General features: G+C 43.0%; 1 protein-coding gene across 4 annotated transcripts in view; it reads left to right on the top strand.

Moving 5' to 3' along the window:
- The window catches only part of GTPBP3 (GTP binding protein 3, mitochondrial), a 101,157-nt gene that overhangs the window by 33,977 nt on the left and 41,548 nt on the right, over positions 1-25,632 (top strand). For all 4 annotated transcript variants that reach the window (XM_056518224.1, XM_056518223.1, XM_056518225.1 and 1 more), the window contains exon 7: positions 556-699. In XM_056518224.1, coding sequence (XP_056374199.1) covers positions 556-699 — 144 coding nt within the window. The remainder of the gene's footprint in view (positions 1-555; positions 700-25,632) is intronic.

Below are 25,632 nucleotides of genomic sequence, written 5' to 3'. Positions count from 1 at the left end.
GTAGTTGTGATTTTTTTCCAGAAGTACAATAAAAACAAACCTATATAAGTAGGGTATCATTTTAACCGTATGGACCTACAGAATAAAGAGTGTAATTTTTACCGAAAAATGTACTGTGTAGAAACGGAAGCCCCCAAAAGTTACAAAATGGTGTTTTTTCTTCAATTTCGTCGCACAATGAATTTTTTTTTCCGTTTCTCTGTAGATTTTTGGGTAAAATAGAATTTGTGGCGCAAAAAATAAGCCATCCTATGGATTTTTAGGTGCAAAATTGAAAGTTATGTTTTTTTTTTTTTTTTAAGGTAAGGAGGAAAGAGAGTGCAAAAACGGAAAAACCCTGGGTCATGAAGGGGTTAAGGGGTTAAAATAAAAAAAACTATTTAATTCACAATAGCATGCTGCTCTTGCAAGATGGCACAGTTATTACCAGTAAAACTCTAGTGTTAACTGAGACACTTTTGTGACCAGATTGTGAAGAGTATCCCTGTATAATTTTCAAATAATACTCATATTATCAAGATATTTACGGTTTTACTTCTTTTATTAAAATGGCAGTTGATGAAGTGGTTGATAAGCTTCAGAAAGAACTGGAGGAACATCTTAAGGACAACCGACGAGGAGAGAGGCTGAGAGATGGGGTACAAGTTGTCCTCACAGGAGCTACTAATGCAGGAAAAAGCAGCCTACTAAATGTAATAAGTAAGTACTACGCTGTTCTTAAATACATACTTGGAAACAATGGCGGTCATGTTAATTCTTGTGTATTTATCACAGAATAACTAAAAGGGATAGTAGGATAATCTTAGACTGTACCAAAACAAAGGTAAATCACTAACTGTGATCAGTGAAGCAGTGGAGCACTGAATCAGCAGTATGGCTGGACTGTAGACTGTATGTGGTGCTGCATTTGACTGATTCTTTCTTGTCTTTACATACATAATTAACAGTGTATGAGAAGGACGTGACTAGATTATAACCTGCATGCTAGTGACCGTAACCTGCCCTCTTTACTAGCTTTAGCTACTACTTTAGCTTCATTGAATCTGTTAAGGCTGGAGCATGTCGCAGTGCTGAGATCAGCATGTTCCTGCAGAATACTAAGATGTGGGGGCACAAAGAGGGCGGATACCTATATATGGGGCCTACAACAGACTCAAGAAAAATATGGTTAGCCTATACACACCCCCTCCATAGATAGAAACAAGGAAAATCCTGGGAGCAGTGGAGATATGGCTGGGTTCACACTTATATCTAACCCCTTAACGACCACGGACGTAAATGTACATCCTGGTTTGGCGGGACATCTTGCACCAGGACGTACATTTCCGTCCTGTGTATGACCGCGAGCATCGGAACGTTGCTCGCGTCATACACGGCAGGTTTTGGCTGCTAGTAGCAGCCGGGGACCCGCCCGTAATGGCCCACATCCGCGATCGTACGGATGTCCTCCATTAACCCCTCAGATGCCTTAATCAATACAGATCATGGCATCTGCGGTACTTTGAATGGATGATCAGATCGCGCGTGGCGATCCGATCATCCAGCATGGCGGCCGGAGGTCCCCTCACCTGTCTCCGGCTGTCTCCCGGGGTCTTCTGCTCTGGTCTGCGATCGAGCAGACCAGAGCAGAAGATGACCAATTATACTGATCAGTGCTGTGTCCTATACATAGCACTGAACAGTATTAGCAATCAAAGGATTGCTATAGATAGTCCCCTATGGGGACATAAAAAGTGTAAAATAAAAGTTGAAAAATGTAAAAATAAAAAGTAAAAAAAAAGTGAAAAATCCCCTCCCCCAATTAAAATGAAAATTGTCAGTTTTTCAAATTTTTCCCCCCAAAAAGCGTCCACATTTTTTTAAATAAACATATTTGGTATTGCCGCGTGCGTAAATGTCCTTACTATCAAAATATAATCTTAATTATCCCGTACGTTGAATGGCGTAAACAATTTAAAAAGTCCAAAAATGCTGCTTTTTTTTGTCACATTTTATTAAAAAAATAATTAATAAAAAATCATCTAAAAGTTCTATATATGCAAATGTGGTATCTAAAAAAAAGTACAGATGACGGCGCAAAAAATGAGCCCTCATACCGCCCTATATACAAAAAATGAAAAAGTTATAGGTGGTCAAAATAGGGCGATTTTAGATTATTGATTTTGTACAAAAAGTTTTAGATTTTTTTTGAAGCGGTACAAAATTATAGAAGTATCTAGCCATGGGTATCATTTTAATTGTATTTACCCACAGAATAAAGAACACATGTCATTTTTACCCTAAAGTGCATAGTGTGAAAACAAAACCCTCCAAAATGCGCAAAATTGTGGTTTTCATTTAAATTTCATCCCTAAAAAGTTTTTTTTTTTTTTGGGTTCGCCGTACATTTTATGGTAAAATTAGAGGTTTTGTTACAGAGTACAATTGGTCACGCAAAAAACAAGCCCTTATATGGGTCTGTAGATGGAAATATAAGAGTTATGGATTTTAGAAGGCAAGGAGGAAAAAAGGAAAACTCAAAAATAAAATTGGCCTGGTCCTTAAGAGGTTAATATAAATGTATTTTAGTCTTAACCTGTTGGGGACTAAGGGCGTACAGGTACACCCTTGCGTCCCGATACTAAACGACGGTGGGCGTACTTGTATGCCCTCCTCCTGTTCCCAGGCTTTGAAGCATGCTCACACGCTGAGCGCGCTTCAAACCCAGTGGGTCCCAAACTGCTATCAGGACCCAGGATTAATACAAGGCATCACCGATCAAGCCGATGCCCGGCATTAACCCTTTAGACATCGCGATCAAAGTTTATTGCGGCATCTAAACCAAAAGTAAAAGAATCCCAGTGTGAGGTGCAGACTTGTGTCCCGTGCAAGTCTGCGTCCACTCCTCCCCTCAGCTTTCTGAAGCTAGAGCTGGGGGGGGGAGGGCAGAGCAGGCGGGGAGAGAACATACCCGCCTCCCTCATCTGCCTGCTTTGTGAGAACGCAGGTTTGCAAAGACTGGACAGGGGGAGGACGTAGACTTGCACTGGGTGCTGTGCTGCACAGGGAGAGGACATAGACTTGCACAGAGTGCTGTTTTTAGTGACAGCCTGAGGACGCAGGCTTGCACGGGCTGGTTTAGTTCATGCAGGGTTTTTAATGAAGGACGTAAACTTGCACAAGGTTTTTAATGAATAAGGGGAGGATGTAGAGCACAGGGTGCTGGTTGCAGTGCATTTTTTGTTGTTTTTTAAATAATGTATGTCAATAGGAGACCTATTCTGCTGTATGCATACAGCTGAATCCATCTTTGCATCTATTGAACTAATATTTTTACCCTTTTATACCCTTGTATACGTAACTCTTGTACATTTGCAATGCCCCAATGGGTGAGGACCCACTGTGCCTCTTACCGATTTTGGCTTCAGGCAAAATGTGGGAGCGGAGTCTGTGTTCCCCTGGTATTCACACTTTATCCTGCCCCAGGGTGCAGAAGCTGGTCATAGAGGCAGGAAAACACCAGGGTGGAGATTTATCAAAACCTGTGCAAAGGAAAAGTTGGCCATAGCAACCAATCAGATCGCTTCTTTAATTTTGCAGAGGCCTGATTGGTTGCTGTCAGTAGATGTCATATTCGCAGCAGCAAAATCAGAGGCAGAACTGACTTGGTGTTATAGCGGAGCTGGTGTTGTAAGAACAGCAGAGCTGAATAGATGAGGGACAGCTAAGTGTAATGAATTTGGCATGTACTAATGGATTAGGCTAGAGTCAGGAAACGGGCAATGGTCAGGAACACAGCAAATCAGAACAGCAGATCCTTCACTGGTAGACAAGCTACACTATTTCTCAGGCACCACAGGAAGGGAGGAATGCATATATATATATATATATAATATAATATAATATAATATAATATATAATATTACACTGAAAAATATGAATAAAAGTCATGTTTTAATAATCTCACATCACATAAAATGTATAGTGAAAAAAGGACGTATATCTTTATACATTATTCCACCATCTTTTGTGCTCATTATTATAAAGTACATAGTGGGACAAAGAGCACTTGAAAATTATATAATGGGGCTGAGCATATCACTGTTCATATAGAAGTATCAAAGAACTAAAAAAGCGCTGTGATGTTTTTGTTACTGTTCACACAGGCATCTTTTGCAATGGTCTGCCGCCCCAGTAACCTTCTAGTTGTCACTTATTCTTTGGCCATAGGTAGGTATAATATAATACAATCTCCTGGTCCCATACATCCTATGCTGTGTGTGCATAATATTATGTACAAAGTCCTGCACACTAAGTATTCTTCAATCCATTGGGGTTAGGTATAGGTGATCATGTTCAGTGCATTAATGGGATATATCAGTGCACGGACAAAAAATGAAAAACCTGATGTCCCGAATTTGCTTCAACGTCTTTTCTCAGTTCATTAAAAGATCTTTGCCCACGCAGTAGAGGTCAATTCAGATTCAACGCATTTATTGCTGTAAAATTCACCAGGGCTAAAGCTAATGATTATTTTAATAATCGATTAGTTGTTGATTATTTCACCGATTAATTGGGAAAGATGTCAAAATGCCAAAAAAGTTCATCTGATTCTACTTGAAAAATTATGTACAATGGCTATATTGAAAGTTTCTAGCAACAATCTAGTATTTTTTTAATTTTTATTTTTTTACATTTTATGTCAATTGCTGTAGAGACAGATGCAATAAAGGGGGGCTCACCAGGCAATAACGTGGGTGCTACTACTCAGTAAAGTTAAAACTGTAACTAAATCAAAGAGCAGAATCACTGTAAAGAGTGCACACCACAAAATTATAGAATGTATAGCAAAACATTTTTTTATTGGTAACACAATAAACAAACACAAGACAAAGAGGGCTAAAATCAATTAAAAAGCTCAAAACAGAGCATACCTCTACAACATGGGAGAGGGGCCATGAACCCCCTTCTCACCTAAGTCCCGTCCCTCAGATGGTTAATAATGTGGCTACTGCCTAGTGGTGCTCAATAATGCATAAATAGATGTGCTGGTAATGAACCTCTGCAACCTACAACCAATATAAACACAACACCAAATAATAATATGAAAGTAGGCAAATCTGCAAAAAGGGTAAATGAATTCATATCACCAGTGCATAGCGACCACAAACCGGACGAGCCAAAATAGTATGTCGTGGGACGGGACCCCAAAGCCATTGCTTTGCATTCTATAATTTTGTGGTGTGCACTCTTTACAGTGATTCTGCTCTTTGATGTAGTTACAATTGCTGTAGAGAAATTATCAAATATGTAAAAAAATAAAAAATGTGTTACATTTTTTTTGTATAGGAAAAGGGGAGCTAATTCTTATTGGGGAGCTGTTTTTTTTATTTTTATTAAACTTTACTCTTTTTTTTTTTTTTTTTTTTTTTATATAACACTCCTATACACATGGGGCTATGTGCAGACGGCAGAACATTGCACCCAACCCATGTCTGTAGTACAGACTGTAGTACTACAAATACTAGGGTGCAAATGCTCTGCACACACCCATGTGTATATGTACTACATACACACCGCTATACCCATGGGGGTATGTGCAGAGCATTAAGGCACCACTGTGTGAGGCCAGCTCTCTTCCTCGTGTTCCCAGCAATAGCGCATGGACTAGCCGGCAGTGTCCCCGGACTGGATCAACATGTTTCACAAAGGAATGTCCAGCGTCGAATGCGGTAGAAAAACAGGTACTTTTATTGTGGGATCATCAGATACAAACTAGCATCAGGACAGAAGCCGATGCGTTTCGGACAGTTACAGGTCCTTAGTCATGGCATAAAAGAATAAAATCCAAACTTTAAATACTTTTTGAAAGCATCACGTGTATCATGACATCACACTCTACAGAGACATATGGAAAACATGGAATCATGAATCTATAAACCCATATAAGTTGAAGCAGAATATTAGTCATGTAACAACCTGTCACTTAATAAAAAGACAATAGAAAAATATATATATAAGACAGTAGAAACAAATGTATATTAAAAAGCTTGTCATACAGGAGAGCATAGCGGCAAAAATGATAGTTTATGTAACAAGTCAATAAGTAAGTGTTAAATCATGTGTCAAATTCATGCCATTCCGCTCTCTTGTGTTCAACATGAAAATCCAGTAAGATTCTCGATTGAATAATCTACGTTTCAAATCTCCCCCTCTGATGTTATTTCGAACCTCCTTAGAGTCCTCGTCTAGGGACAACTTTTTAATGTGCGACTTATCTATTTCGTGTAAGACTGTATCATTTTTCAAAATTGGTACGTTTTTCAACAATATGTGTTTAAGAGCAAAGAACTGTTTACTGAAACGTGTAATGAAAACTGGTAATCTAGACTTATTGACTACATGTTCAGAAGATGAAAATTTGCGGTTGCTATTGGTAATTGGTATAGCAATAGCACAAGAGAGCGGAATGGCATGAATTTGAGACATGATTTAATACTTACTTATTGACTTGTTACATAAACTGTCATTTTTGCCGCTATGCTCTCCTTTGTGACAAACTTTTATATATAAGTGACAGGTTGTTACATGACTGTAATATTCTGCTTCAATTTATATTTGTTTATAGATTCATCATTCCATTTCCATATGTCTCTGTAGAGTGTGATGTCATGATACACGTGATGCTTTCAAAAAGTATTTTTAAAGTTTGGATTTTATTCTGTGTTATGCCATGACTAAGGACCTGTAAAGGTCCGAAACGTGTCGGCTTCTGTTCTGATGCTAGTTTGTAGCTGATGATCCTACAATAAAGTACCTGTGTTTTACTGCATTCGGCACTGGACATTCCTTTGTGAAATATGTGCAGAGCATTGCACCTTTGTGTCTGTAGTATAGACACAAGGGTGCAATGCTCTGCTTATACCCCTATGGGTAAAGCAGTGTGCACTGCACACTGTACTACAGACACAAGGGTGCAATGCTCTGCATATACTGCTTTACTCATAGGGGGTATATACAGAGCATTGCACCCTTGTGTCTGTAGATCACACTAGAGTGTAATGCGCTGCAGATACACCGGTGTGTATACATATTTACACAATTAATTCCTCTCCCCCCAACCCCTCACATACAGGGCCGCTGAAGCACTTACAGGGAGCTGTCTTGCCGAGTGCCTGGACAAAGCCTTGCGTGCGGAAACACAGTAGTGGGACAGAACTGTAGGGGGGGGGGCAGCGGGACTGTTTACTGTGCGCTGCTAACAGTGCAGGGAAGGGGTTTGGATGGGGATTGTGCGCGCCGTTAAGACTGTAGCTCGGGGGTGGGGAATATTTGCACACCACTTACACTGTGGGACTGTGAGGGGGGGGGAGGAATATTTGCTTACACTGTAAGATGGGTGGGGGCCACTGTGGCCACTGCTGGAGCACTCAGCCTGGGCCGGGAGGTGGGTGCTGCTGGCAGTGTGAGCGGTGGGCGGGCCTGTGACTGCACATCAAAGGGGGGCCTTCAGCGGTTGGGATTAATAATCAAACCATGAAGCTTTATTGTTGCACGAAGTCAAAGTACAAACATATCAGTTCAGCATAACCATTAACAGAGGCCACAACAGCCTTAACTCAAAATAATAATAATAAAGAAAAACAACAAAAAAGGAAAAAAGAAAAAAAAGGAAAAAGGGAAGGGAGAAACAATAATAAATCCATAGGTACTTCTACAGCATAAGGTAGATACTAGTGACATAGGGTAACATTGAATTGCTATATGCGAGCAATATAAGGCAGAGCTCAAGTAAAACATTCCTGCATATTTAAATGAACATACATATACACGGCCAGACTCCTATAGCATAAGGCCATCTCACCCCCCACGCCCTCCCACTCCTCCCCCTCAGATCAGTAAGTGGTGAGACAATGACGGACTGGACAGTGGTTAGAATCGAGCCAGGGTTTCCACAACCATTCAAATGCCTCCACCCCGTCCTCCCTGATAGCCATCAATTTCTCATTAAGCATTAACACATTAATTCGATCAATCACTCTAGCAAAATTCAGGCTAGATTGCGTCCATTGGGAGGCTATATAAATCCTAGTCGCCATCATGATAAATTGGGTAAAGCGGAAAGTACGAAATTGTATTCTAGAAGGCTTATGCCCCAACAGACAGAACTCTGGAGTTCGAGGCACAGTACCCGGGATCAGAGATACAATAAGATCCAACACTCTCGTCCAGAGGCCCACCACCGTGGGGCATCCCCACCACACATGAAACATTGTACCCCTCTGGTTACAGCTTCTAAAACACAGTGGTGAGCACTCCGAAAAGACAGTGTGGAGCCTCGTGGGGACCATGTAAGTACGGTGTAGGACCTTCAAAGCCGTCTCTGCAATGGAAACCTGCCAGCTGCCTTTACTAAGTGTAGTGCAACAGTCCGACCATTGGTTTGATGTCAGTTATATGCAGATCCCCCTCCCGCTCCTCCATAAATTTTAATTTCCCTTCAGGAGGTGGGCTGATGAGGTGAGCATATAGTAATGAGAGGAGTCCAGATGCTGTAGGTCTATATAGAAGGAATGCCTCTAGAAAGGTGGGGCAGGTATAAGGGACCCTGTCTGTCAGTGTATGAAGAAATGAGAGTATTTGAAGAGCCCTGAACGTCTCCCGATCAGGTAAACCTTTAGAGGACTGAAGGGAGGGGATGGTGTGTAAACTACGGCTATTACGAAGGTCATGCAATCTCACTAGTTTGTTATCAATCCACCATTGAAAAGAGGAGCGATGTAGGCCAGGAAGGAAAGAAGGGTTAGAGAGAAAAGGGAGCAGAGGGGAAGAAGGAGATTGTAAAGAGAATTTAAAGCGAACCCGACGCCAGAGAGATAGTGAGTACAGCGCAACTAATGCAGAACTCGGAACCTTAGTCCCTATAGGGTCAGTCGTCCACATCAAAGCCATATAAGAATAGGGTGTCAGAAGCCGATCCTCCAACCTCGTCCACCTAGGAGCCCCTCTTCCCGCAGCCACCTGTGTCAATTGAGCTATGCGTGCCGCATAATAGTATTTCAATAGATTGGGAACTGACAAGCCTCCCCTCTTTTTATTATAGTGCATCACCGTCAGGGATATTCTATGTCTCTTATTGTTCCAGATGTAATCAAACATGTCCCGCTGCATGGCATCTAAATCTTTTGTATTCACTGGTATGGGCAGGGAGCGAAACAAGTATAATAATTTGGGCAGGGCCATCATTTTAACTACATTAATTCTACCAATCCATGAGATATATGGAAAATTCCATCTTGCTAAATCGGATCTAATTAATTTATAAATCGGGATATAATTCAATTTATAGAGAGTGTGTATAGATGTGAACAATTTCACTCCCAAATAGAAAAGACCCGAGGTGGCCACTGTAAAGTGAAAGGATTGATGAATCGAATGTTGGACCTCTGGTGGAATACCACAGTATAGAATTTCCGACTTGGTCACATTCACTTTAACCCCTTAAGGACATAGGGCGTATCCATACGCCCCCGTTTCCAAGTCCTTAAGGACCGAGGGCGTATGGATACGCCCTGAGCATTTCCGGCCCCCACCGCTAGCCGGAGGGGAGCCGGAGCCGGATGCCTGCTGAAATCGTTCAGCAGGCATCCCGGCATATCGCCCAGGGGGGTCATTATGTCCCCCCATGTCGGCGATTGCCGCAGATCGCTGGACAATTCAGTCCAGCGATCTGCGGCGGATTCCGGGTCAATCGGGTCTCCAGTGACCCGATGACCCGGAATTACTGGCTGATCGGGGCCGTCAGAGACGGCCCCGAACAGCCATAGCCAGCAGGGGTGAGGTGGCACTGGTGCCACCTCACGATCGCCCTGATTCGTCGGCCGGATTACCGGCCGACCAATCAGGGCGCCTGCTGCGGGTGTCACTCCCGCAACCCGCTCCGCCCCTCTTCCGGAGGACGTGAGCGGGTGCGGGAAGAGGACCCCCGGTGCTGGGGACCCCGATCCCCGGCGTCCCTGTTGGGATCGGGGCCCCAGGAGCAGCGGCGGCGGCGGCGGCGGCGGAGACGACGAGGGACTGACCTGATGCGGCGAGGATCGTTGGAGGTGAGTGACAGCCTCCTGCTGTTGCTTAGCAACAGCTCCCAGCATGCAACAAGGGCATGCTGGGAGCTGTAGTTATGCAACAGCAGGAGGCAGACCACCACAACTCCCAGCATGCCCTTATGGGCATGCTGGGACTTGTAGTTTTGCAACAGCTGGAGGCACATTCTTTCTATGGAAAAGTGTACCTTCAGCTGTTGTGTAACTACAACTCCCAGCTTGCACAAACAGCTCAAGTGCATGCTGGGAGTTGTAGTGGTGCATCTGGTGGTTGCATAACTACAACTCCCAGCATGCCCGTTGGCTGTCGGTGACTGCTGAGAGTTGTAGTTTTGCAACAGCTGAAGGCACACTGAATTAAGTAGTAAACCAGTGTGTCTCCAGCTGTTGCATAACTACAATCCCCAGCATCCCCAGCCAATGTAGTATGCCTCCGGCTGTTGCATAACTACAAGACCCAGCATGCCCTTCCGCTGTCCGTACATGCTGGGGGTTGTAGCTTTTGCAACAGCTGAAGACACACTGGTTGCAAAACACTGAGTTTGTTACCAAACTCGGTGTTTCACAACCTGTGTGTCTCCAGCTGTTGCAAAACTACAACTCCCAGCATGCACTGATAGACCGTCCATGCTGGGAGTTGTAGTTTTGCAACAGCTGGATGTCCCCCCCCCCCCCCCCCCCCCAATGTGAATGTACAGGGTACACTCACATGGGCGGAGGATTACAGTAAGTATCTGGCTGCAAGTTTGAGCTGCAGCAAATTTTCTGCCGCTGCTCAAACTGCCAGCGAGAAACTACTGTGAACCCCCGCCCGTGCGACTGTACCCTAAAAACACTACACTACACTAACACAAAATAAAATAAAAAGTAAAAATCACTACATATACACATACCCCTACACAGCCCCCCTCCCCTCCCCAATAAAAATGAAAAACGTCTGGTACGCCACTGTTTCCAGAACGGAGCCTCCAGCTGTTGCAAAACAACTACTCCCAGTATTGCCAGATAGCCACTGACTGTCCAGGCATGCTGGGAGTTTTACAACAGCTGGAGGCACCCTGTTTGGGAATCACTGGCGTAGAATACCCCAATGTCCACCCCTATGCAAGTCCCTAATTTAGGCCTCAAATGCGCATGGCGCTCTCACTTTGGAGCCCTGTCGTATTTCAAGGCAACAGTTTAGGGACACATATGGGGTATCGCCGTACTCGGGAGAAATTGGGCTTCAAATTTTGGCGGATATTTTCTGCTATTACCCTTTTTAAAAATGTAAAATTTTTGGGAAAACAGGCATTTTAGGTAAATTTTTTTTTATTTTTTACATATACAAAAGTCATGAAACACCTGTGGGGTATAAAGGTTCACTTAACCCCTTGTTACGTTCCCCGAGGGGTCTAGTTTCCAAAATGGTATGCCATGTGTGTATTTTTGCTGTCCTGGCACCATAGGGTCTTCCTAAATGCGGCATGCCCCCATAGCAAAATTTGCTTTCAAAAAGCCAAATATGACTCCTTCTCTTCTGAGACCTGTAGTGCGCCAGCAGAGCACTTTTCACCCCCATATGGGGTGTTTTCTGAATCGGGAGAAATTGGGCTTCAAATTTTGGGGGGTATTTTCTAGGGATGTAAGAAAAAAATCGATTCTCGCGATAATCGCGATTTTTCATTTGCCGATACAGAATCGATTCAAAATATTTTTGAATCGATTCTTTTAGGGATGTGGAATTTTTATCTGCGGACGCCCGGAACAGCATGTCCTGTCCTGGGAATCAGGAGATAAAAGTTCCACATTTGTGGAGCCGGGCAGGCCGGATCTGACACGGCTATGGAGCGGGCTCCGACTCGTGCCCACTCCGTACTATGCGACCCCCGGCTGATTTCAGTAGCCGGGGGCCGCCGCTAATAGCCAGCATGCGGCAATCGCCGCGGCTGGCTATTAAAGGAGTATCCGGTGCGCACTTTTCTCATTTTATCCTATCCAGGCTGCAAAATAAAACGCACTTTATCTTACCTGCCAACGAGCCCCCGGAGCTCCGGTACAGGTGTTCGGTCCCCGGGCTGTATTCTTCTTACTTCCTGTTAGTCCGGCACGTCACATGGAGCTTCAGCCTATCACCAGCCGCAGCGATGTCCCGCCTCCGCTGGTGATAGGCTGAAGCTCCATGTGACGTGCCGGACTAACAGGAAGTAAGAAGAATACAGCCCGGGGACCGAACACCTGTACCGGAGCTCCGCGGGCTTGTTGGCAGGTAAAATAAAGTGCGTTTTATTTTATTTTGCAGCCCGGACGGGATAACATGAGAAAAGTGAGCACCGGAGTACTAGATCGCCGCTGTCAAAGCTGACAGCGGCGTCTATTGGGATCAATGAATGCTCCCAGGTGGGCGATATATCGGGATATATCGCGATGTATCGTCACCTAGACGGTATCGCGATATATCGGGATATATCGAATCGCCACACTGGTATCGCGATTCGAATCGAATCGCCAAATTCTTGGCGATTCACACCCCTAGTATTTTCTGCTATTACACTTTTTAAAAATGTAAAATTTTTGGGAAATCAAGCATTTTAGGTAAAAAAAAAAATATTTTTTTTTACATATGTAAAAGTCGTGAAACACCTGTGGGGTATTAAGGTTCACTTTACCCCTTGTTACGTTCCCTGAGGGGTCTAGTTTCCAAAATGGTATGCCATGTGTGTTTTTTTGCTGTCCTGGCACCATAGGGGCTTCCTAAAGGTGACATGCCCCCCAAAAACCATTTGTCGCTCCTTCCCTTCTGAGCCCTCTACTGCGCCCGCCGAACAATTAACATAGACATATGAGGTATGTGCTTACTCGAGAGAAATTGGGTTTCAAATACAAGTAAAAATTTTCTCCTTTTTACCCCTTGCAAAAATTCAAAAATTGGGTCTACAAGAACATGCGAGTGTAAAAAATGAAGATTTTGAATTTTCTCCTTCACTTTGCTGCTATTCCTGTGAAACACCTAAAGGGTTAATACACTTACTGAATGTCATTTTGAATACTTTCGGGGGTGCAGTTTTTATAATGGGGTCATTTGTGGGGTATTTCTAATATGAAGACCCTTCAAATCCACTTCAAACCTGAACTGGTCCATGAAAAATAGCGAGTTTGAAAATTTTGTGAAAAATTTCAAAATTGCTGCTGAACTTTGAAGCCCTCTGATGTCTTCCAAAAGTAAAAACTCATAAATTTTATGATGCAAACATAAAGTAGACATATTGTATATGTGAACCAAAAAAAAAAATAATTTTGAATATCCATTTTCCTTTCAAGCAGAGAGCTTCAAAGTTAGAAAAATGCAAAATTTTCATTTTTTTCATCAAATTTTGGGATTTTTCACCAAGAAAGGATGCAAGTTACCATAAAATTTTACCACTAAGTTAAAGTAGAATATGTCACGAAAAAACAATCTCGGAATCAGAATGATAACTAAAAGCATTCCAGAGTTATTAATGTTTAAAGTGACAGTGGTCAGAATTGCAAAAAACGCTCCGGTCCTTAAGGTGAAAAAGGGCTCGGTCCTTAAGGGGTTAAGGCCAGAGGAAATGGCAAATCCTTCCAGGACTTTGAAGAGATTAGGCAAAGATATTAAGGGATTCGTCAATGTCAACAACAGGTCATCAGCAAACAAATTCAACTTATACACTGAGGACCCAATCGTCATCCCTCCAATATCAGGATTGTCCCGGATCGCCTGCGCCAAAGGTTCCATCGCTAAGGCAAAAAGAGCAGGCGACAGGGGACAACCCTGCCGAGTGCCTCTCCCAACTGTGATTGATTGAGGTGCAGTCGAGGGCAATTTCAGGTAAGCTGTCGGGTGGGAATAAAGATATTTGAGTATCAATATAAATGGGCCAGAGAAACCGAATTTCAACAGCACGGCGAACAAGTAAGGCCATGTCACGCTGTCGAAAGCCTTCTCTATGTCAAGGGCTAACAGTGCCATAGGAGTCGAGTTCTCCCTTGCCCATTGAATTTGGTCTACAACTTTCCTAATATTATCTGGGGCCTGGCGACCCGGTATAAATCCAACCTGGTCTTGGTGAACCAGGCCAGACAAATGGGGATTAAGACGCTGGACCAGTATAGAGGTGAGTCTACATTCAACAACTATATTGGACGATAATTGGAGACATTAAGGTGGTCACGGTTGGGTTTAGGTATTACTGTAATCATAGCGTCTAAGAACTCGGGAGGTAGGGACGTCTCGGAGCGCAGGGCATTAAAGAAGGTTAGCAAGTGTGGGGCAAGGATTGCTACAAACTTCTAGTAATATGCAGCGGTAAGACCGTCCGGCCCTGGGGACTTCCCTGATTTTAATCATGCTATGGCATCCTGCACCTCTTCAAGTGTGAATGGTGAATTTAGAGTCTCTCTGGCTTCAGGTGTCAAAGAAGGTAAGTTTACAGAAGATAGGAAAGAGGTTAGGGAAGAAGAGTCAAGAGAGGAGCTTGAGGGAGCAGCATACAAACTAGAGTAGAACTGATAAAATGCAGCGTAGATCTTGTCAGGATGAGAGGTTTTGAGACCAGGACGCAACTGTAGGCAGTGAACTCGATTAAATGATGCAGTTTTCTTCAACATCATGGCTAACAGGCGATCAGGCTTATTAGCGTATTTGTAGTAAGTGGCCTTAGTCCACCTAATTGCCTACTCAACAGAAACTGACTTTAGTGCGTCCAGCCTCGTCCTGGTCTCTTTTAGTGAAGTGTATAAGGACTGAGAGGGGTCTTGTTGATGAGCATAGGTCAGTCTATTTAGTTTAGCCTCCAATGCTGCCCTCAGATGCGTACGATCCCTTTTAAGACCAGTAGCTATAGAAATAATACGACCTCGGATGTAAGGCTTATGAGCCATCCATATCCAAGCTGGTAGTGCATCTGGGGTAGAATTCTGGCTAAAGTAAAGGTTGAGGTCAGACTCTAGCTGATCTCTCACTCGGGGCATGGTGAGTAAAGCTTCGTTCAAACTCCATCTGAATGGACAGCGAAATGGTGATAGAAAGTCAATCAGACCAGACAGATGGTACCAGACAGATGGTACATGTTTAGCAAATAATAAGCTCGGCAGTAGCATCACATTCAACAACAACCTAGAAGTTCCATTAAATTCACTCCAAGCATCAGTTAGACTAAGATTAACAAAGGATTGGCGTAATAAACGTTGCTGGTTGGCCGGCCTGCGGAGAGGAGCCACATTGGATCTGTCATACCTCCCATCATGTTAAAATCACCAGCCCATACCAGTTGGTCGCATTCTACCTTTTCAAGCATTCTACAAGCATCCAAGAAAAATTGCATAGGGGCATCAGTGGGTGCATACACATTAAATAAGCATAATTTTTTGTCATACAAGGTTCCCAGTATCAGCAAAAATCTCCCCTCAAGATCCGTCTGTACCTGATCGACTATAAATGGAAAGGAGTCACGCATCAAAATCATGACTCCCCTACATCTAGATGTGATCGAGGAGATGTAGAATCTACGGTATGACTTATGAAAAAATGAAGGACTGGACGACTGAGTGAAATGCGTTTCCTGTATTTAAATCAGGTCAGGTTGCAATTTAACATAATCTAAAAAAGATTTCTTACGTTTAAGCGGAGAGTTAAATCCCCGGACATTATGAGATACAACCTTAGCCATGGACAAGGCGAAAGATAGTTACGCTTGTTAGACTTAACAATGGTATATCATTGTAACCAACATCTAAAACAGAGTCTGACCGTATATTACCCCGCTTACACCCCACGACCGGTAAGTCCCGCAGGTGCGTACCTATGAGAAAAACAAAAAACAGACAACCATATCTAGAAATATAAAACAAAACAAACAGAAGTCCAGATCCTAGGACCACCAGGCAGCCACCAGTGACTGCCTAGCAAGGCTCCTAAACCCCCTATGGAGGGATGAGGCACACTGGCCCGACATGCGGCCTAGCCATGACCAAAACGAAATCTGAGACTGTCCCGAGTGAAACATAGTCCTATGCATGTAGGAGGCAGTGTCCCTTCACGGCAGTCCTTAACAAATATACATTAAATGCAGTCCCCAAGCAAGGAGGTACCCTTCCAGGATAGCAAACATGAATGCAGATGGCCATCTAGTCACTCAAGTCATATAGGCGGCCGAGTGCCTTTCTGTTGTTTAGATGCACGGCCATCCTTGCCAACCGGAGTCCAAGCACGGGAAGCCCTGCTCGGGCGCTGCGGGAGAGGGGGTTGATCAACCAGGGGTATACGTGCCCGGGTGAGTACCTCTTGTGCCTCTGAGTATGTGCGGACAGTGTGGGAGTGCCCCTTTATCTGGAAAGACAGCGAGAAGGGGAATCCCCACCTATAACGGATCCCCTCCTTCTGGAGTGCCAGGGTGATAGGTCTAAAGTCCCGACGTCTTGCTAAGGTGGAGGGGGCCAAATCAGAATAGATATGTACCGTAGCAGGAACTCCCGGCAGGGCAGCAACATTCCTGGCAGCCTGTAAAATCTCATCTCTCACCTCCGGGTAATGTAGTTTCAAGATGACGTCTCGGGGAAGATCCGGATTTTTGGGGCGTAAGAGCGCTCTGTGGATCCTATCAAACCGCAGCATCTCCGGTTCCAGATGCGGGACCAGCTCGAAGAACAGAGAAGTGATGGTCTTAGTCAGGTCCGTCACCTCCTCCGGCAATCCTCTTATGCGCAGATTGGCGCGGCGTGACCTGTTTTCCAAGTCCTCGAGTTTCAGCTCGAGGGCCTGAAGCTGCGATGAGTGATCCTCCAGCTCCTTCTTGTCGGCTTCCACCGCCTCCGCCAAGTCATCCACTCGCGCCTCTGTATCCGCAACTCTCTTCCCCAATTCCTGCAGGTGAGAGGAGAGATCAGTCACGGCCTTGGTAAGTTCGGTGCGGAACATGCGCTGTATATTCTTAAACATGGATGCAGGCGTAAGGTCCCCAGGGTCCAGAGTCTCCTCCTCTGAGTGCTCCACAGGCGAGCTCGAGCGGGACGCCGCCATCTTAGAACGCAAGCTGGTCCGGAACAAGTCGGGGATAGACTGCGATAAACGCTGAGTCAAATTATGCTTTTTCTTCTGCTGCGACCGGGGCATATTCCCCAAGGCTTTAGTGGGCTCTCCGGGTCTGAGGAGCCGTTTTCCGGCGCTTAGAAAGGCTAGTAGGCCACAGTCAGCACGGAGCTCACATCAACACCGTCCTCTCGCGTGAGCCGCGCGCATGCGCCCCCAGCGGTTGGGATTAAAAGTGAAGAACCAACCCTGCACGTGTGATTGGTAAGCAGTGGGTCAGCGGAGGGTGGGACAGGGACTTGATGAACAGAAGCTGCAGCCATGCGGTTTAGCGTCTGAACGCCCCGCCCGCAGCAGCCTTATGGCCGCCGGTGCCAACGAATGGGCCGATTTAGTCGATAATTGGATTCGTCGACAACGAATCCCGTTATTGAATTTTATAAATTTTAGCGAATAATCGTTGCAGCCCTATTATGCTAACACAGCATAGGATGTATGGGACCATGAGATTGTATTATACTATACCTACCTACTGAAGGATACAAGGGTCTTGATAAAATAATACAGATCTGTAATCTTGTGTGATATATCTTAATTCTGCTTTTTGTAACCGCAAGGCATCAGTTACACTCCCTTAAGTCACGTACCGTACTTCTTGCTTTGCTCAACTGCTGATTCGTAACTATTGTGCACGTACATCCTGTTATTGTCCTCTGCTGACTTGTAACTATTGTGCAACTATGGTGTATGTGTGTGTGTGTGTGTGTGTGTATATATATATATATATGTGTGTGTGTGTGTGTGTATATATATATATATATATATACATACATACACACACACACACACACACACACACACACACACACGTTGGTAAATAGTAAAACAGAGCGTACTTAGAGGGTATCTTGTGTGCATGTATTTTTTCCACACCCGACAAGACGCTCTCCTGGCCAGTACAAGCCTTAAGCCAATTTGGACCGGAGTAGACAGAGAACCAGTACCAGGGGTACTGAGTAGACAGAGGACCTTTCACCTACGGCCAAAGAATAAGTGACAGCTAGAAGGTTACTGGCACTTATGATAAGTAGGTGGTGTGGCAGACCATTGCAAAAGATGCCTGTGTGAACAGTAACATAAAAACATCACAGCGCTTTTTTAGTTCTTTGATACTTATATATGAATAGTGATATGCTCAGCCCTATTATGGAATTTGCAAGTGCTCTTTGTCCCACTATGCACTTTATATGAATGGGCACAATAGATGGCGGCCTAATGTATATACATATACGTACTCTTTTCACAAATTTTTTTTTTTAAGTGATATGAATATGTCCTGTTTTAATAATCTGACATTTTTCAGTGCAATATATGTAAAGAGTGAGATAAAACAATATAGTATATACTGTGTGATACACAGATCAGTGCAATATATACAGTACTTATATGTGGTACCTGGCAAGGATTGGAGGGGGACTGGAATAAAGGATGACCACAAACCCTTAAACAGAGAGCTCTCATGTTATCACCTTCTGGGTGCTCCAGACACCGGAGACATTGCAGAGGAACAAGTCTGGAGCCTGCAGCAAGCAATAATCTGTGCGTGCTGCTCAGGTGAGGTAAGCCGCAAGATGCGCTACACGCTGGTGGCTGCCAACCACCAGCATTACAGCATTAAATTAAAACGCCCAGTGTGAACCCAGCCTTATACTTAAGTGGTCATATACATATTATTTAATTCCCGTCAGCTTTGAAAGTCTGCATAAACCCTTACCACAGAGGTAGCTGCATAAGCTTCTAACCCTATTATAAGAGACTGTGTAGAGCAGGGGTCTCAAACTCAAATTATCTGGGGGCCACTGGCGGTAGAGGCTGGGTGAGGCTGGGCTGCATACACCCCTCATGTGCCCCTCACATATAATGCCCCCATCATGCGCTCCTTACATATAATTCCCCCAGATAGATATGACCCCCATCAGGTAGGGCTCTCCAGTAGGTACACAGGCCCCACATAGATATGACCCCCATCAGCTAGGGCTCCCAAGTAGGTATGCCCCAGATAGATATGATCCCCATCACTGATGGGAATCATATCTGGAATACTTGTGAGAAAAAAGACCAATGGATCCAGGCGCTGTTCTATCAAGGTATACACAGGATGCAGGTAAGTGTTCTTAATCAAGCAATTTTATTGAACACAAAACAATAAAAGGATCATGACGCGTTTCGGGGTAAATTCCCCTTCCTCAGATGATCCTCTGAGGAAGGGGAATTTACCCCGAAACGCGTCATGATCCTTTTATTGTTTTGTGTTCAATAAAATTGCTTGATTAAGAACACTTACCTGCATCCTGTGTATACCTGGATAGAGCAGCGCCTGGATCCATTGGTCTTTTTTCTCACAAGTATTCCAGTTTCTACAGGGCATTGACATGCTCCTGTGACCATCAGGCTCGACAGCTCATCCAACTCTATCTGGTACCCCAATCAAGGGGTGATATGCGCAATTCTTCTACTTTAAGGTGAGCGGCCACTCTGACTTAAGTCCTGGGTGTACATTCAGCATACTTTTTGGTTCCCTCACCTGCCAAGGGTAATACACGAGGCGCTGCCTCCCGGTTGTCTTTTTTGTCTTTATTTCTTCGCGGGAATCATATCTATCTGGGGGCCTGTCTACCTACTGGCGAGCCCTACCTGATGATCAGGTAGGGGTTCACAATAGGTGTACAGGCCACCAGATAGATAATACCCCCGGCAGGTAGGGCTCCTATTTAAACAATTATGCCCCCTAAGAAGATAGGTTAGCCCCTGGTGATAAGCAGGTCCTCCCTTAAGTTAAGTTTCACAGCTACAGTACTTGCATCTCCCTGCTGCAGCCTTCTTTGCGGGGATGCGCGTGTTGGGGCACGTCATCACAGGCGCCACGAAGGTCCCGGCATCCTGCACTGCGGATGCATTAGCATCGCCAATCGTGCGCATCCCTCCGGGAAGGCTCGTTATAGGCTGCAGCAGGCAGATATTAGGTACAGTAGCAGCGTGTGCCGACGTGTGTGAAGTCTTCCGACATTTAGTGCTGCTTGCCCGAAGCAGGGCTAAATGCCTAAAGAAATCACCTCCCTGGCACCCTAGTGTAGAGGAAGAGTGGTGCAGTTGCCTATGGTAACCAATTATATTGCTACTTTCATTTTTAAAGAGACCTGTGAAAAATGAGACATCTGATTGGTTGCCATGGGCAACTGCACCACTCTTCAGTGATCTGAATATTGTTAGAGTAGAGCAGCCCATGCATTATCCCAGCAGTCAAAGTATTCAGGCGCAGTGACAGATCCCATTGCGCTCTTACTGATTACTTCACACTTGAGTCAGTAGCATAACACTGTGCGCGTGCACTCCATCAGTTTTGTAATTTTTAAGTGGTTTTTAAAAATCCATGTATATTTTGTCTACTTAGATACAAGATAAATACACTAGTGCTATGCAGATGCATAATAGCCATTGGTAATAATAATTACCGTAGTGATCATATTGTTAGTATTAATCCAAATGCAAGATGTAGCAGCCCACATTAGACGGTCAATACTCTAGAAAAGGCATTTTTATTTCTTTATTTATTGATTCCAAGGATGATGGGAACAACCTGCAGCTTATTCACCAGTGTCATGTGTAATTACACTTTTTTCCACTAGGTGGTAGTGCTGCTTATGAAAACATTTATTCAGAAGTGTACACATGCTGTAAAGCCACATTTCAAAGCCAGGGTTCCCTTCCGAACAAAACCTTTTTTAACCTTAGAACACAAGACAAAATACATTCAATCAATTTATGATACATGGCTTAGACCCTTTTTCAAGCCCTAGGAAACATTTGAGCATCATAAAATGGTCTTAAAATGGTTACTGTGTGCACATTTTGTCTGTATACCTACACGAAGATGCTGCAATAAGGAGAAGTTGCTTCTCTTAACCACTTAAGGATGCAGGGCATACCTGTACGTCCTGAGTCCGCTCCCGTTCTATAACGCGGGGCCACGACGGGTCGGGCCCGGCCTCTAACAACTGTTAGAGGCTGGGACCCATGGCTAATAGCGCGCGGCACTGATCGAGGTGCCGCGCGCTATTAACCCTTTAGACGCGGCATTCAAAGTTGATCGCCGCATTTAAAGTTAAACTAAAGTGCTGCTGGTTAGCTCAGGGGGCTGTTCGGGACCGCCGCAGTGAAATCGCAGCATCCCAAACAGCTGTAGGACATGAGGTGGGTCCCCTTACCTGCCTCCTGGTGTCCAATCGCCAAATGACTGCTCATTGCCTAAGATTCAGGCATGAGCATTCCTATGAGAAACCATTGATCAATGTAAAAGAGCTATAACACTGCAAAAAAATTATAAAAAAAGTGGGGAATAAGTTAATAAAGATCATTTAATCCCTTCCCTAATAATAGTTTCAATCACCCCCTTTTCCCATTAAAAAAATAAATAAATACATTTGTAAATAAACATGTGGTATCGCTGCGTGCGGAATGTCCGAATTATAAAAATATATAGTTAAACAGCATGGTCAATGGCCCACATGCAAAAAAAAATCTAAGTCCAATCAATACAAAAAAATGGTACCGCTGAAAACTTCAGATCATGGCGCAAAAAATTTGCCCTCATACTGCTCTGTACACGGAAAAATAAAAAAGTTATAGGGGTCAGAAGATGACAATTTTAAACGTATAAATTTTCCTGCATGTAGTTGTGATTTTTTCCTGAAGTACAACAAAATCAAACCTATATAAGTAGGGTATCATTTTAATCGCATGGACTTAGAGAATAATAATAAGGTGTAATTTTTACCGAAAAATGTATTGTGTAGAAACGGAAGCCCCGAAAAGCCCCGTTTTTTTTCTTCAATTTTGTTGCACAATTTTTTTTTTCCCGTTTCACCATAGATTTTTGGGTAAATTGACTGATGTCATTGCAAAGATGAATTGGTGGCGCAAAATAGCCATATATGGATTTTGAGGTGCAAAATTGAAAGAATTATGATTTTTTAAAAGTAAGGAGAAAAAACGAAAGTGCAAAAAAAAAAACAGAAAAAACCCTGGTCCTTAAGGGGTAAGTCAAGTGGTTTATTTTTTTGTTTTTGGAAGATTGAGAACAAACTTCCATATATCGAGTACTGACTAGAAGTAGATATACCTTTTGCCTAGAAAATTAATCCTGTGCACTTGTCTGGAGCAGGGCTTACTGCTAACTTTGACCATTACATGGATGGGATTGCAGCCAAATTGGTTGCTACATTCACCAAATCAAATTTTGACACAATCCTCCTTCAGTTTATCTGTTAAGATCCAGCTACAATCAAATCTATAGGAAAAAAAAACCTTTTGATATGTTGCATACACGTCAAAATTGTTTTCTAATGGCAGTCACCCTGTAAGGATATAAGTGACTCTACCCAATGCAAGGGAGTCTTGCTAGTCTTGCCACTAATCAATGAATTCTCTGTGCTGCAGGCGACAGTTATATCCACAATGTGGGGCAGACCTTTATTCAAAGGGCACAAATTGTTTTTTTCTTCCAGATATTCAGAGAGCACCGTGTGTGAAGCTATTATAGGAGGGGGCAGTGTAGAGAATATGCAGCAAAAGAGGAGCCAAAGACTAAGTTAGTGCTGGGAAAAGTGGTCATGATGGTCTAGGCCGGAAGGGAATAAAAATGATTCAAGTCAGAGAATATGGCGCTTATGAGTCACTGGATGTCATTGTTTGTTCGGTCACTGATTGCATTTGATTTGTACTCTAGTCACTCATATAGGCTGCAGAGTGATGATGGCTTGTATCATTTTTATTTGTGAGACTACCGCCTATGCTTTAAAGGGGTACTCCGGTGGAAAACTTTTTCTTTTTAAGTCAACAGGTGCCAGAAAGTTTAAACAGATTTGTAAATTACTTCTATTAAAAAAAAATCTTAATCCTTCCAGTACTTATTAGCTGCTGAATACAACAGAGGAAATTCTTTTCTTTTTGGAACACAGAGCTCTCTGCTGACATCATGACCACAGTGCTCTCTGCTGACATCATGACCACAGTGCTCTCTGCGGACATCCCTGTCCATTATAAGAACTGTAAGAGTAGGAGAAAATCCCCATAGCAAACATATGCTGCTCTGGACAGTTCCTAAAATTGACAGCGATGTCAGCAGAGAGCACTATGGTCGTGATGTCAGCAGAGAGCACTGTGTTCCAAAAAGAAAATAATTTCCTCTGTAGTATTCATCAGCTAATAAGTACCGGAAGGATTAAAACATTTTTTAATAGAAGTAATTTAGAAATCTGTTTAACTTTCTGGCACCAGTTGATTTAAAAAAAATTTATTAATAAGATTTCCACCGGAGTACCCCTTTTTAAAGAGATTAAAGTTATGTTTATTATTCGTATTATAGAGAGAGGGTTTTTTGTTTTGTTTAGTTTCATGTCATATAAGCTTATATGGCAGGTGTTAAAGGGGTATTCCAGGAAAAAACTTTTATAAATATATATATATATATATATATATATCAACTGGCTCCAGAAAGTTAAACAGATTTGTAAATTACTTCTATTAAAAAAATCTTAATCCTTTCAGTACTTATGAGCTTCTGAAGTTAAGGATGTTCTCTTCTTTCTAAATCCTCTCTGACACCTGTCTCTGGAAATGCCCAGTTTAGAAGAGGTTTGCTATGGGGATTTGCTTCTAAACTGGGAGTTTCCCGAGACAGGTGTCATCAGAGAGGATTTCCTCCTAAAAGTCCCTTAAGGGGACTAAAAGTGTAAAAGAAAAAAGGTTAAAAAAAAGTTTAACACACATTAACCCCTTCCTTATTAAAACTTGAAATCACCCCCCTTTTCCCAAATTCCATATAAATAATATATAAACATAATAAAAAAAAACATGTGGTATCGCCGTGTGCGTTATAGTTCAAACTATAAAAATATATAATTAATTAAACCGCACGGTCAATGGCGTACGCGCAAAAAAATTCCAAAGTCCAAAATAGCATATTTTTGGTCACTTTTTAGATCATGAAAAAGTGAATAAAAAGCGATCAAAAAGTCTGATCAATACAAAAATGGTACCGATAAAAACTTCAGATCACGTCGCAAAAAATGAGCCCTCATACCGCCCCAGATGCAGAAAAATAAAAGTTATAGGGGTCAGAAGATGACCATTTTAAATGTATACATTTTCCTGCATGTAGTTATGATTTTTTCCAGAAGTACGACAAAATCAAACCTATATAAGTAGGGTATCATTTTAACTGTATGGACCTAGAGAATAAAGAGAAGGTGTCATTTTTACCGAAAAATGTACTACGTAGAAACGGAAGCCCCCCCAAAAGTTACAAAATGGCATTTTTTGTTCAATTTTGTCGCACAATGATTTTATTTCCGTTTTACCGTGGATTTTTTGGTAAAATGACTGCTGTCACTGCAAAGTAGAATTGGTGGCGCAAAAAAATAAGCCATCATATGGATTTTCAGGCGGAAAATTGAAAGGGTTATGATTTTTAAAAGGTGAGGAGGGAAAAAATGAAAGTGCAAAAAACGGAAAAACCCGTGGTCCTTAAGGGGTTAAGGAGGTGTCTGACCATTAACACTTCTTTCCTATCCATTCATTGTTTATATGAGCTGCCAGAGTTACAGCACTTTGCTATCACTGACAGCTCCCATAAACAATGAAAGGCGCTGCAGTTTGTGTATGTGAAAGTCTGACTCTGGGCACTGTTCTGAAGATCAGTCGGGGTCCTATCAGTTTTTATCCCTGTTTGATCAAAGTTTTATCCCCCTATCCTGTGAATAGGGCACAATTGTTAGTGGTCAGACAAACCCTTTAACACATCTTTGCAATTGATTGCTGGAGATTGACTCTGGTGCTGTATAGTATATATGTTGTGCACTTACATCACTGGTCTTATTCTAGGATAGAGACGTAATAATATAGTTGACTCTGTAGAACAGTGTTCTGCAGCAGCTCAGTTTGAAGGCCTGGAAGGAATACTGTTGGAGGGGAGTAGGCAAGGTAAAAGAACTGAGAGTAAGCTGTTTAGGGAAATTGTAGTACTGAATCACTGTTCAACCAAAAAGAAGTGTCTGACATGGTAGATGATAGGCCTTTTATATTATAAAAAAAACCTGGAGGATTACAGGTCATGCTGCAAATCCACAAGGAAATCAGGTTGCATCTCAGATAGCTATCTTCCACATCAACTTATAAGTGGGATATGATTTTTCCTTGGTAACTCAGAGGGTCCTGACAACCGCTAGGCCATTGCCTTTCTCTGGAATTTTCTCCTGAACAAGCATGCCAATACTTGCATTTATCTAGAGTGCATTTTCAGACCATTACTTGTTCAGTACAGTCTGAGATCAAAGCCTTTTTGGTAAGGGCTACCACTTCTGAAACATTACCACTTTAGGCTGAATTGTTAAAACCACACACAGATAAGCTTGAACAAAATTACTGCAACACACTCTCCGATTACTTTGTCCTCACTACACT

This window comes from Hyla sarda, chromosome 1 (genome assembly GCF_029499605.1).
Source record: "Hyla sarda isolate aHylSar1 chromosome 1, aHylSar1.hap1, whole genome shotgun sequence".
NCBI lineage: Eukaryota > Metazoa > Chordata > Amphibia > Anura > Hylidae > Hyla > Hyla sarda.
The sequence above is the reverse complement of the archived record's forward strand: the minus strand, read 5'-3'. Positions and strand labels throughout refer to the sequence as shown.